The sequence below is a fragment of the Balaenoptera borealis genome (genome assembly GCF_965194805.1).
Source record: "Balaenoptera borealis genome assembly, contig: HAP1_SCAFFOLD_463, whole genome shotgun sequence".
Taxonomy (NCBI): Eukaryota; Metazoa; Chordata; class Mammalia; order Artiodactyla; family Balaenopteridae; genus Balaenoptera; species Balaenoptera borealis.
Window position 1 is genome coordinate 231,051 of NW_028123734.1, and position 12,894 is coordinate 243,944.

Genomic DNA, 12,894 nt, shown 5'->3' on the forward strand with positions numbered 1-12,894 from the left:
GTAAGTGATATCATATGATATTTGTCTTTCTGTGTCTGGCTTACTTCACTCAGTATGACAATCTCTAGGTCCATCCATGTTGTTGCAAATGACATTATTTTGTTCTTTTTTATGGCTGAGTAATATTCCATTGTGTATATATATATATATATATATCACATCTTCTTTATCCATTCCTTTGTTGATGGACATTTAGGTTGCTTCCATGTCCTGGCTATTGTAAATAGTGCTGCAAAAAACATTGGGGTGCACATATCTTTTCAAATTATGGTTTTCTCTGGGTATATGCCCAGGAGGGGGATTGATGGATGATATTGTAGCTCTATTTTTAGTTTTTTAAGGAACCTCCATACTGTTTTCTATAGTGGCTGTACCAGTTTACATTCCTACCAACAGTGTAGGAGGGTTCCGTTTTCTCCACACCCTCTCCAGCATTTATTGTTTGTAGGTTTTTGATGACAGCGATTCTGGCCAGTGTGAGGTGATACCACATTGTAGTTGTGATTTGCATTTCTCTAATAATTAGTGATGTTGAGCATCTTTTTATGTGCTTTTTGGCCATCTGTATGTCTTATTTGGAGAAATGTCTGTTTAGGTCTTCTGCCCATTTTTTGATTGAGTTATTTGTTTTTTTGATATTGAGCTGCATGAGCTGTTTGTATATTTTGGAGATTAATCCCTTGTCAATTGCTTCATTTGCAAATATTTTCTCCCATTCTGAGGGTTGTCCTTTTGTTTTGTTTATGGTTTCCTTTGCTGTGCAAAAGCTTTTAAGTTTCATTAGGTCCCATTTGTTTATTTTTGTTTTTATTTTCATAACTCTAGGAGGTGGGTCAAAAAAGATCTTGCTGCGATTTATGTCAAAAAGTGTTCTGCTTATGTTTTCCTTTAAGGGTTTTATAGTGTCTGGTTTTACATTTAGGTCTTTAATCCATTTTGAGTTTATTTTTGTGTATGGTGTTAGGAAGTGTTGTAATTTCATTCTTTTACATGTAGCTGTCCAGTTTCCCCAACACCACTTATTGAAGAGGCTGTCTTTTCTCCACTGTATATCGTTGCCTCCTTTGTCATAGACTAGTTGACCATAGGTGCGTGGGTTTATCTCTGGGCTTCCTATCTTGTTCCATTGATCTATATTTCTGTTTTTGTGCCAGTACCATATTGTCTTGATGACTGTAGCTTTGTAGTATAGTGTGAAGTCAGGGAGTCTGATTCCTCCAGCTCCGTTTTTTTCCCTCAAGACTGCTTTGGCTATTTGGGGTCTTTTTTGTCTCCATACAAATTTTAAGATTTTTCGTTCTAGTTCTGTAAAAAATGCCATTGGTAATTTGATAGGGATTGCATTGAATCTGTAGATTGCTTTGGGTAGTATAGTCATTTTCACAATATTTCTTCTTCCAGTCCAAGCACATGGTACCTCTCTCCATCTGTTTGTGTCATCTTTGATTTATTTCATCAGTATCTTACAGTTTCCTGAGTACAGGTCTTTTGCCTCCTTAGGTAGGTTTATTCCTAGGTATTTTATTCTTTTTGTTGTGATTATCTATATTCTTGGCATTAACATTTACTAATAGAATGAGTTCCTTCTGGGAAAAATCAGCTTGAGTGACTTCAAAGTTTTGGAGAGTACCACCATGGTAAAAATAGGTGGGTAAGTATAGATAGATTTCAGCGTGAAAAATTATCAATTTGCCTTTAATAGCCCTGAGTTTGGTGCTATAAGTGCACTTAAAGGCATGACTTAACAAAGAGGGATTTAGAAAGGAAATGCCGTTGACTTCCCAAGCTGTGCACTCCATGGGATACAGTTTTGTAATAAAGACCGTAGAAAATTACGAAACTTCTGAAAGAAACTTCCTGTCTGTGTATGTATATGTGTGTGTTTACAGTTTATACTGGATTAGGATTGTAAACCTTGATAGTGTCTAAAAATATTAAAGGGGAATATGAGGATGTAAGCCAAATAAATGAGGACTGCTAGAATGTTTAATTGTGTATTAGTCTTTTATTAGCAGTGTATGTTCTTCAGGAAGCAGCTGCCTGAGAACCCATCTCCTGAGAAAAAACAGCTCTGAGTTTGAAATTCAGGGCTCTCAGAATGAAAAGTGGTGACCCTCTAGAATTTTAGTCTTATCACTAAATTTGCAAAGTTGGATTAGACCAAGCCCAGCTCTTTATCAACTGCATTATTATTCTCTTCCTTGGGCCTTGGTTAACTCATCCATGGAATTGTGGAGTCACACTAGATATCCTTAAAGTCCCTCTTAAATGCATGTCCTCTGGTCGCACACATGTCAGTCCTCTAGTTAAACTTTCTGTGCCACAGATGTTGTTTTGTATAGCATCCTGCAAGTGTTGTCCAACTCTGCTGAGAGGGCTCCAGGCAGACCAGGAGAGTCTGGGTTCATTACAAACATCCCTCTTTGAAAACCAATGTCCGTGGTATTCACCTATCTTTTCTTAGCTAGTTGGATCTTACTTCCATATGTTACTACTCCTCCGTTAGGTCTTATACTCTCAGCCAATCTTAGACATGGCCATTGAGTTCTAAGGAAAAATTTTCAGAATCCTCATCTCCTGTTTGTTTTCCTCTAGAGCTACATTTGTTCATTAATGTGCCTTTTGTAATGTGGTATCCACCCTGACTGAAGCTACTAAAATAGTCTAATTACTAATCAGTATGTTGAGACTGTTGCTGTGATCCTTCAGTGGTTAGACATGTTCTTCATACTTACTATTTCATACTTACTAGTCAGTATGAATTTTAAAATTAAAGTGCATATTTAATCTAGTATTTATTTTTCCTCTTTTAGTCCTCTTAAAGTATTAACGGTGTCTCTTATAATCAATAATTCTTGTGCTGGAAAAGTAATAAGGTGCTCTGATGTTTGCACAAGTTTCTAATAATGTACCAAAAGATAAAGTATATAAAGTACAACTATCTTGCCATAATCAGTCCTAAGGAATTGGTTTTCATTCTGGAATTATACTTGAATTTCAATTTATTAAACCCACGCCCATTTCTCTCCCCTGTGCTATTTATATTTATAATCATATGAGTATTATTTTAGCTGTTATAGATCCAGGTAGCTGCTATTTGATGTTGACTCTCCACTTCTGTTCAACTGCTAATGATAGCAAGAGCTCTGTGGTCCCATAGGACTCATATTTTATTGTATTGCTATGGCTGCCATGCTTGTTATTTCCTCAGCCTCTTCTGCAGAATGAATTCTGTAGGAATTTTTACGTAATTTCAATTTTGAATTTTGTTTAACATAACAGCATGCTTACTTTTAAACATAAAGGAAGGAGACTGATTGATTTCTACTCTTTGCCATCCTATTTATTTATTTATTTATTTAATTGTGGTCTAGTTGGTGTACAATGTTGTGCCAATCTCTGTTGTACAGCAAAGTGACTCAGTTATACACATAGAGACATTTTTAAAAATATTATTTTCCATTATGGTTTATCCCAGGAGATTGGATACAGTTCCCTGTGCTTGGGTATAGTTCCCTGTGCTATACAGTAGGACCTTGTTGTTTATCCATCCTGTATATAATAGTTTGCATCTGCTATAAAATAAAATTCATTTAAAATAAAATTTATTTTCAGCTATAAAATAATTAAGTCATAGGGATGTAATGTACAGCATGGTGACTACAGTTAATAATACTGTACTGCGTATTTGAAAGTTGCTAAGAGAGTAGATCTTAAAAGTTCTCATCAGGACTTCCCTGGTGGCGCAGTGGTTAAGAATCCGCCTGTCAATGCAGGGGACATGGGTTCAATCCCTGGTCCGGGAAGATCCCACGTGCCTTGGAGCAACTAAGCCAGTGAGCCACAGCTACTGAGCCCGTGTGCCCTAGAGCCCACGTGCTGCAACTACTGAAGCCTGCGCGCTCTAGGGCCCATGTGCCACAACCACTGAGCCCACATGCTGAAACTACTGAAGCCCACGTGCCTAGAGCCCGTGCTCCACAACAAGAGAAGCCACTGCAATGAGAAGCCCCTGCCTGCTGCAACTAGAGAAAGCCCACATGCAGCAACAAAGACCCAGCACAGCCAAAAGAAAATAAATTAAAAAAAAAAAAGTTCTCATCACAAGAAAAAAATTCTTGTGTATGGTGATGGATGCTAACTAGATCTGTTGTGGTGATCATTTTGCAATATATGTAAATATTGAATCATTATGTTGTATACTTGAAAGTAATATAATGTTCTATGTCAATTGTACCTCAATTTAAAAAAAGAAAATTTCAAGTATATATGTAAGTTGGAGAAGAGAAATGGAGGAGTGTTTAGAGGTGGATATGGAGGTCAAAAGAGGTATTATGTATTTATTTTTTAAGATGCAAAAAGTATGGTACCATTGTATGCTGATTGTAATGATTAAATAAAATTTTTATTGTTTATCCATGAGGTGGTGGTGTTGAATATCTGGGGCAGTATACTGCCTTGTATCTTTTTGTTGGAGAGAGTAGATAGATTCTGGTGCAAAGTGGAAGGTTTGGTCTCTGAACGGGGCATGGACAGTGAATCCACTGTGTCAGGAGGGAAGGCAGGGTGCATGGACACAATGGCCTGTAGGTGGGCAGATGTGGGGAAAATAGGGAAGTTGCCTTCCGATTGCTTCTGTCTTCTCAGGCCTATGGAAATGTCACATACAAATTGGCACTTGCCATCTACCTCTACAAAAATTAAATTATGAGCCACTGCATCTGCTGACCTTCATCACCCCCTGAAAGGAATTCAGGGTGGAGATCAGAAATGAGGCACTCTGTGCTCTGGAAAAAACTGGCAGAACAGGTCCTTAGACAGTTAGATATTTTCAGGAGATGATTTTATGAGCCCAATTCTTGCATCTCCTCATATTTAGAAAAGCACTAAAAAATTCTTCATGGTGATGTCTGCTCCTCATGACTAGCAGTAACCTTCACGAAACTAGCAGGACCTTCTGCAAAAAATATCTGCTTGATTGCATGTACTCCCCCTTCACCAAAATCACATATATACTGACCTTCCCCACTTCCTCTTTGGAGCACTTTCTCAGAGCTATTCGATATGCTGTTTCCCAGGCTATAGTCCTCATTTTGCCCCAGATAAAACTTAACTCACAACTCTCACGCTGTGCAATTGTTTTTAGTCAGCAGAAGCAAGTCATCAGCTGAGGGTGGTCACTGAGGAGGAGACTTGGGAAGTTTTCAGAAAGAGAAGATGTGAAGTATGAAATAATTTAGGAGCATGAGAGAGTGAACAGACAAAGGAATATGTTAGAATTGTTGGGCAACAATGAGGGCCCTTGTGAAGTTATTGGTCGTGAGTTAAAGTGAGACCAAAACTTAGACATCTTAGAGGAGGTCTGGTCCGGGTCAAATCCTGGTTGTTCCTGTTAGTTAGATTCATCACCTGGACCAGGTCCATTCATTGATGCCTGAGCCCCATGGAGGAGAGGACAAAGAGTTAGACGTGAAAACAAAAAAACTGTCAACAAAAGCTCTGAAATTTTGATACGTCTTTAAATTTTGTAAACCACAGCAAAAAAGAAGACCATGTCCTCTCTCCTGCCCCTCATCAAGGGGCACCTCAAGGAGTCTCCTGCTTTGCCACTGGTGGAATTTTCGGCCACACCAGGTGAGGATGGTAGTGCCTTTGAGGAACTTTATGGAACCTGATGAATGTGGAAGAGCTGGAGGACATCGCAGGTCCCAGGAAGATGTAGAGGATTAATGTGTAAATATCACATGGTAACTAACTAGAATGTTTCATCATCAACTACAAGACCCCTCTGGGAAAGCCCAGAAGGGCTTAAATGCACTTAAGTCATTACAGGCTTATAGTAGGAAGATTTCTAAACCTGGTTTTCCAAGATTCCTGTTCTCTGATTCTTCATTCAAACACTAATCTGGATACTGCTGTGAAGAGAATTTGCAGTTGTAGTTAAAACTGAATGGATTGATCTTAATACATAGAGTTTATCCAGGTGGACTGGACCCAATCAGGTAAGCACTTTGCGTACAGAGTTTGCTCCATCTGGCAGCAGAAGAGAAGGTCAGAGAGATTTGATGTACAAGGTGACTTGATAGATCATTGCTGGCTTGAAGGCAGAGGAAAACACATGAAAAGGAATGTGGGTGGTCTTAAGATGCTGAGAAAGGACTCTGGGTGACAGCCAGAAAATAAGGGACCTAACACTTCCAACAGCAAGGAACCGTACTCTAACAACCTAAATGAGCCTAGAGGCAGATGTCTTCCTAGAGCCTCCAGACAAGGAATCTGCCTTGCTAACACCTTCCTCTCAGCCTTATGATACTCTGACCATTGAATCCAGCCTGCTGTAAACTATACGTTAATAAATGGGTGTTATTTGAAGCCACTTAGCTTGTGGTAATCTGTTATGCATCAACAGGAAACTAATACATAGTCCTTTACATTTCGTTTGCTCAGGAGCCAGATGAGTTTCAGAACTGGGTCATTTGTGCCTATGCAGGTGGCACTCAGCCAAGTAAACTGCGGCCATGTGCTATCAAGTTCTCTCTCAAATTCACCAATATACCTGGGAGTTGTGCTGGTCTCCATAGCGGTTCAGTTAACGAGGTCTTTTTCTCAAACTTGGTGGGTTGATTTTGAGCATGATTCAACTGCAAAATTATTGTTTAACATAACTCTATCCATAAATTGTTATTTGTTTATTAACGGAGAGATATTAAAACTTTTTTACAAAGAATAAAAATCTTCACTTTCAGTTTTATGTTTCATTTTTTTTTTCACTTTACTAATTTCGTTCTGAGAGAGGAAGCCTAGTCTTTTTAACAAATGATGCTGGAGAAAACGGATGTCCACAGGCTAAAAAAACTCAACCCAAACTTCACCCCTTTCACACTAATTAACTCAAAAATGGATCACAAAATTAAATATAAAATATAATACTATAAAACTTTTAGAAAAAATCCTGGGAGAAAACCTCTGGGATCTAGGGCTAGGCAAGGAGTTCTTTTTTAAGTACATTTTAATGAAATTTTATTTTCAATTGTAGATTGATGTGTACCTTCACTTATTCTGAGAGAAAATAAAATGTATTCAATTTGCCCTTCCAGGTTTATAGACAAATCACATGAATTGATCATATTATAAACCCATAGTTGGTCAACAGTAGAACCATGCATGTTTTCCTGAGGAGAAACCTTTCTTTATGTTCATGAAATTTTTGGAGGATTAGGGCTGTAACTAGAGGGTCGGGGTAAGCTGGGGATTCTGCCAGTGGAGGTGAGAGCAGGGAGGGAATTCACCAAACCCAAGGACAGGCAAACCTGTCAGAAACTGCTGGAGAGAGAGGACAGTTACTTGGGATTCAAATCTGCTGATCAACCTTGGTGTGCTATGTTTTGTGGAACAATACAAATAGTATTTTCCAGCAAAAACTGGAATAGGTAATGCAAATTTAAGGATGCTAAAACGCACACATATGTATGTGCATATATACATACACAAAACATATATATGTATACATGTATATATCTGTATATATACGTCTGTGTATTTTTTCCAGCTTTATTGAAGTATGATTGACAAATAAAAATTGTCTATTTTTAGGTTGTACAATATAATGTTTTGATCTACATACACATTGTGAAAATGATTCCACAATCATTTCACAAAGTGAAATCAGGAAATCATACCATAATCAAGCTAATTTACATATTCATTATTTCCCATAGTTATCTTTTGTGTGCGTGTGTGCCTGTGTGTCTGTGTGTGTGGTGAGAACACTTGAGATCTATTCTTCTAGAAAACTTCAAGTATACAGTACATTATTATTAACTATAGTCACCATGCTGTACATGAAAGTTCTAGAACTACTCATAACTGAAAGTTTGTACTCTCCATATTTGTAATTTAAATTGTTAGGCAATAAATATGCAGGCATATTTTCCTATCCTCTCTCTTACACATCTTTCAAATAATGTTTTGAAACATTTTCAGTTTTTTCAGTAATTCAAATATAATTTTCAAACAGTCAAAAAAGCACACGGAGTTGTTTTTCACTACCCTATTTTACATATATTTGTTAGTAAATAAATGGTTCTCCAGACTGTTCAGCATATTAAATGTTAAAGTAAACAAGGGATAATTGCTCCTTATTTTTAGAACAGTAGATTTACAATATATGTAGCTGTTACAAGTCACATATTTAAATTATTTTAAACATCTTCTTTGGTAATAGGTTTTTTTATATGACTTTGTGTCAAAATAGAAACAATACCTCGAAGTAAATTTGCTTTTTAATCCATATTCTGTGAACACCTAAATTTTACAATGAAAAATTTCAAAAGCTACAAGGATATCCATATTTGAAATATAAAATAAATGATAAATTCAATAATTGGGAATTTTCTTTGCCCTATTAAACATCAATTTTTAATGCTGTTTGATTCTTACAGATTCTTCTCAAAATATATTGGCTACTTGAGAGATGTCATTACACTCCTGTGATTTATACAGAAGGTAAGTTAGAAAACTTTAATTCTTGTGTCCATTAATTAACAAACTTTTAATAAACACTTTTCATCAGGGACTAGAGTAAGTACTGGCAATGTGGTCAGACATGCTTCACTCCTCTCTCTTGCCTGCAAGGAGCTTTCAGTGTAGTGAGGTGGATGGACCTAGAGTCTGTCATACAGAGTGAAGTAAGTCAGAAAGAGAAAAACAAATACCGTATGCTAACACGTATATATGGAATCTAAGAAAAAAAAAAAAAGGTCATGAAGAACCTAGGGGCAGGACGGAAATAAAGACACAGACCTACTAGAGAATGGACTTGAGGATATGGGGAGGGGGAAGGGTAAGCTGTGACAAAGTGAGAGAGTGGCATGGACATATATACAATACCAAATGTAAAATAGATAGCTAGTGGGAAGCAGCCACATAGCACAGAGAGATCAGCTCGGTGCTTTGTGACCACATAGAGGGGTGGGATAGGGAGGGTGGGAGGGAGGGAGACACAAGAGGGAAGAGATATGGGAACATATGTATATGTATAACTAATACACTTTGTTATAAAGCAGAAACTAACACACCATTGTAAAGCAATTATACTCCAATAAAGATGTTAAAAAAAAAAAAAAAGATATGCAGTGGTTGTCACAGGGGAGAAGTGCAAAGTGGTCTAGGCAACACAGCACAGGGGACCAGTCCTCATTGGGGCAGTAGAGAAGGCTTTCTGGAGTAAGCAGTGTTTAGTGAAAGGGCTGAAGAATGGGGGTGTTCTCCACGGGGTGCCAGAGTTAGCTGGTTAGGATGAGATCATTCCAACGTCTATGTTCTCCAGCCAAAACAACCAGGAACACACCTGGGAACCAGTTTAGTCTAGAACAAGTTGGATTTATTACTCATGGCAGTGAGGGAAGACACACACCATGGGGAATCCTGGGGTGTCTCAGTAAGAGGGTGTTAGAAAAGAGCTACTACAAGATTTGGGCTTTAGTTGGGTGACTTGGGAGAGGGTCTAAAAGTGATGGGCCACTTTAAATTGGATGCTGAAAGCCAAGGCAATTCTATAATTCATCTCAATAAATTTTAGCTACAAGAGGGAAGACTATAGTCAAAATAAAGCCATTACTGGAAACAAAGTAGATGTCACTCATTTTAACCAAGAGAATGGAGTGTTTGGTATTTTGGGGGGATGGCACAGTGACTTCTTTTTCTGTACTTAGAAAACAGTTGTGAATTGCCTTCACTTTATCTCACTTCATCATTATCTCAGAGTAATCTTGCTTGGCATTGGTATTCTGTGATACCTTTTGGTATTTATGTCCAGGCTTACCTCTGGATATCATCAGGGCTGTTGTTGTTTTTGCTTTTTTTTTTTTTTTCTCTCACAAGACAAATGAAGCATGGGGGAAGCATTTAGCTTCAATTGGAAGGCATCATTCTAGAATTTTAGAAATCAATGGAAAAGTACAGGTCTTCTAGCCAAACCCATACATCTGTTTGTATGAAGGACAAACAGATTAACAGAGTAAGTGCATTGGTAGCTTGAATTTATTTTCTAAGATTTGCTTAGCTCCCCTACTCCCATATTTTATACTTGTTATATTTTGATATAGTAAAAATTCATAAATGTGAAAACCACCAGTAAGATTTCAGTTCATCCATCTTCCCTTAAATACTTTCTCAGCCTGGGCACGTTGATTCCCTTTGCTTAGGATTTAAATCTCTTATCAGTACACCTCCCCAACTCTATTCAGTAGGAAACTGGTGAAATGATATCAGAGTGGGATGACATAAAACAAAGAAGACATCCACACGCACAAATAAACTGTATATAAAGTCTGCTCATAATTTGAATACAAAGTGTTTTAATAAAAAAGAATTTAACCACTGCTAAATTATCCATATACTGAGTAAAAGCAAAAATGTTACCCTAATAAAAAGAGTGTAGACATGATAGCCCATGAAGCCATGTGGGATGAAGTTAAAAATAGAGTATGTCTCCAGAGATTATCAGGCAACACTTTTTTCAAGTTTGTAATGTATAGTATTTTTTTTACCATTCCTTTTTGTATTGATAAATCAATCATGTCATATCATATCATATATTTTGTATTATATGTCATATCATATCAATCAGTATTTTTTACCATTCCTTTGTGTATTGATACATTAATCATGTCATGTCATATTATATATCATTTATTATATATCATATCATGAAATGTTTCATTTGATGGTCATCTATCTGAGAGCAAGTTGCAAGATTTTCACACTTTCACTGAGTCCTTCACTGACATCCAGCTTGACCTTGACAAGTATATCTGACCTTCCCGCTGTGTTAGAGATCAGAGTGTGTGAAATATTGACAACTACTGAAGATTACTGGGTAATGTAGGCAGTGTGCAGTGGATCAACCAGTATAGACTCTTAAGTCCATTTTCTACGTCTAGTAATGTGTTCAAGTGATTGGTTTTGGCATCAAAACTGAAATACTTCTCTTTCTCAACTTGCTGTTCACACATTATCTTCCAATGGCAAGTGCTGACAACTACAGATGCTGCTTTCACTAAAACTTCATTATTGACTAAACTCCCCTCATCTTAGCTTAAAACCCCTGAATTGGGAGAAAGTGTATCCGATCTGCCTGTGCTTAAGCTGGATCACAGCAGTTGCTTGGCCTAATAGCTGAGACCCTTTCTCAATATGCCAGCTTGTGAGTGTGATCAGTGGTTGTGCACCCTAGGTATATTGATCTGATGTTTAATTTTGTCTAATATTTTTACTCTCCTGCTTACTAGTCAAGTCACTATATCCATAAATTTGACTTCATGAGTCCATTTTTCTTTTCTTTCTTCAGAACTGTTTACCTGATCCAAAACACCTTCCAGTGGATTTTCTATATGTAAAACCTGTTTTTTAAATTAGTAAATAAAACTACTGCCTTCAGAATTTTGCCTCGAAAGCAACAGGATGCTTTCAACAATCTAATGTAAATGCAAACCACTGCATTCTTAACTAAAAGCCATTCTCCTGGGTATGGTGTGTGCTGCTGTTCACCAATCTCTGCTAGATGCTGCCTGAGGTCCCCCTTGCTTCTACACCCTCACACATTCCCCCTGCAGCTCTGATGCTGCTGGAAGGTCCGGAAGTTCCTGCACTGTATTCTAACTGGATCTGTGCTCTTACTACAGACTTGGGGTCCCTACCAATCCACAGCTGCATGGTGTTTGCAGGCAAGTGGGGGGAGAATGGTTCACTTACCTGTGTTATCTGCCCTCTGCCTACAAGGTGAAACTCAGGGCTGACGGGGTCCCTCTGAGTTTCAGAGTTTGGTGAAACAGATATTCTAGAGTTTATTCATGGTTCTCCTTCTCCCTGGACAGGCCACACACATGTGCTTTGCCTGACAGAGGCCAGAGCCCATGGCTGTTTTGGATTCTGGTTTGATTCCTTAGAAAAGGCCAGGAATCTGGTTCATGTCAGTGTTCTCCAACATTTCTATCCTTCTCCTACTCAGTAAAAAGTTTTCTGAGCATGAAGATCCAGTGTGTATATTTATGCATTTGCAAATTAAATGCATGTTCTATGGTTCCGTAATTTATATGCAAGACAAAGATTATACAGATATAGGAATTTTAAAAGAATGAGATGAGGAGGAATGCAAATGGAAGTTCTAACATTTTCTTCCTGCCTCCTAGCATACTGTCTTGTCCACTCTGACTGGCGGGCTTCCCCATCAAGAAGTCTCTTAGTGAAACTCCATGCTGCTCAGGTGAGGGGGTGTGTGGGGACATGGGGGCAAAGCAGGGATGGTTTTTCCAGGAACTGGATTTTGTGTACGTTTGCCTTCAACTCTCAAAATCTGCATGGATGACCTTGAATTGCAGGTGGATTCAAGATTCAGAGAGTTAATGTTTTTCATGATGGAGTTCTATCCAGAGAAGTGGATGTGGATCACACTACATTGCATTGTTTTTCCTGGAAGTTTCTTTCTCTTGTTATTCTTTTCCTTTTAAGCCATGTTATGATGAAAAATAACAGACTGTTATCAAAGAAGGGTAGTATACTCTTAAATACTTTAAGTGGCAAAATGAATTTTTTTTTTTTTTTTTTTTTTTTTTTGCTAAAACAGTAATACGTGCCATAACCTCGTGGTGGTGGAAATAATTTACACTAGGTTTATCATCTGGATGATCTATGAAAAGGATTCTTTCACACAGGTTATATGATGTAGCAGAGGAAGCATTTGGTCTGAGTCAGTTGTGGAAAGCGAATATCTGTATGGTTTGGGGAATCCCTCTCTGTCTCAGGGTCCCCATTTGTTCATTAGGTGACCAGACTACAGAAGAGGCCACAGTCATTTTTTGGTAATGACTTTCCTTCATCATCCTCCTTCTCCTG

At 37.9% G+C, this 12,894-nt stretch overlaps 1 protein-coding gene across 8 annotated transcripts in view; it reads left to right on the forward strand.

Annotated features, from left to right (window-relative positions):
• The window catches only part of LOC309621446 (uncharacterized protein), a 583,198-nt gene that overhangs the window by 230,582 nt on the left and 339,722 nt on the right, over positions 1–12,894 (forward strand). For all 8 annotated transcript variants that reach the window (XR_014240024.1, XR_014240025.1, XR_014240026.1 and 5 more), the window contains 2 exons: positions 8,442–8,505; positions 12,192–12,265. Coding sequence is in view for 1 of the 8 variants with exons in the window: in XM_082408931.1 (XP_082265057.1) it covers positions 8,442–8,505; positions 12,192–12,265 (138 nt within the window). In the remaining 7 variants the exon portion in view is untranslated. The remainder of the gene's footprint in view (positions 1–8,441; positions 8,506–12,191; positions 12,266–12,894) is intronic.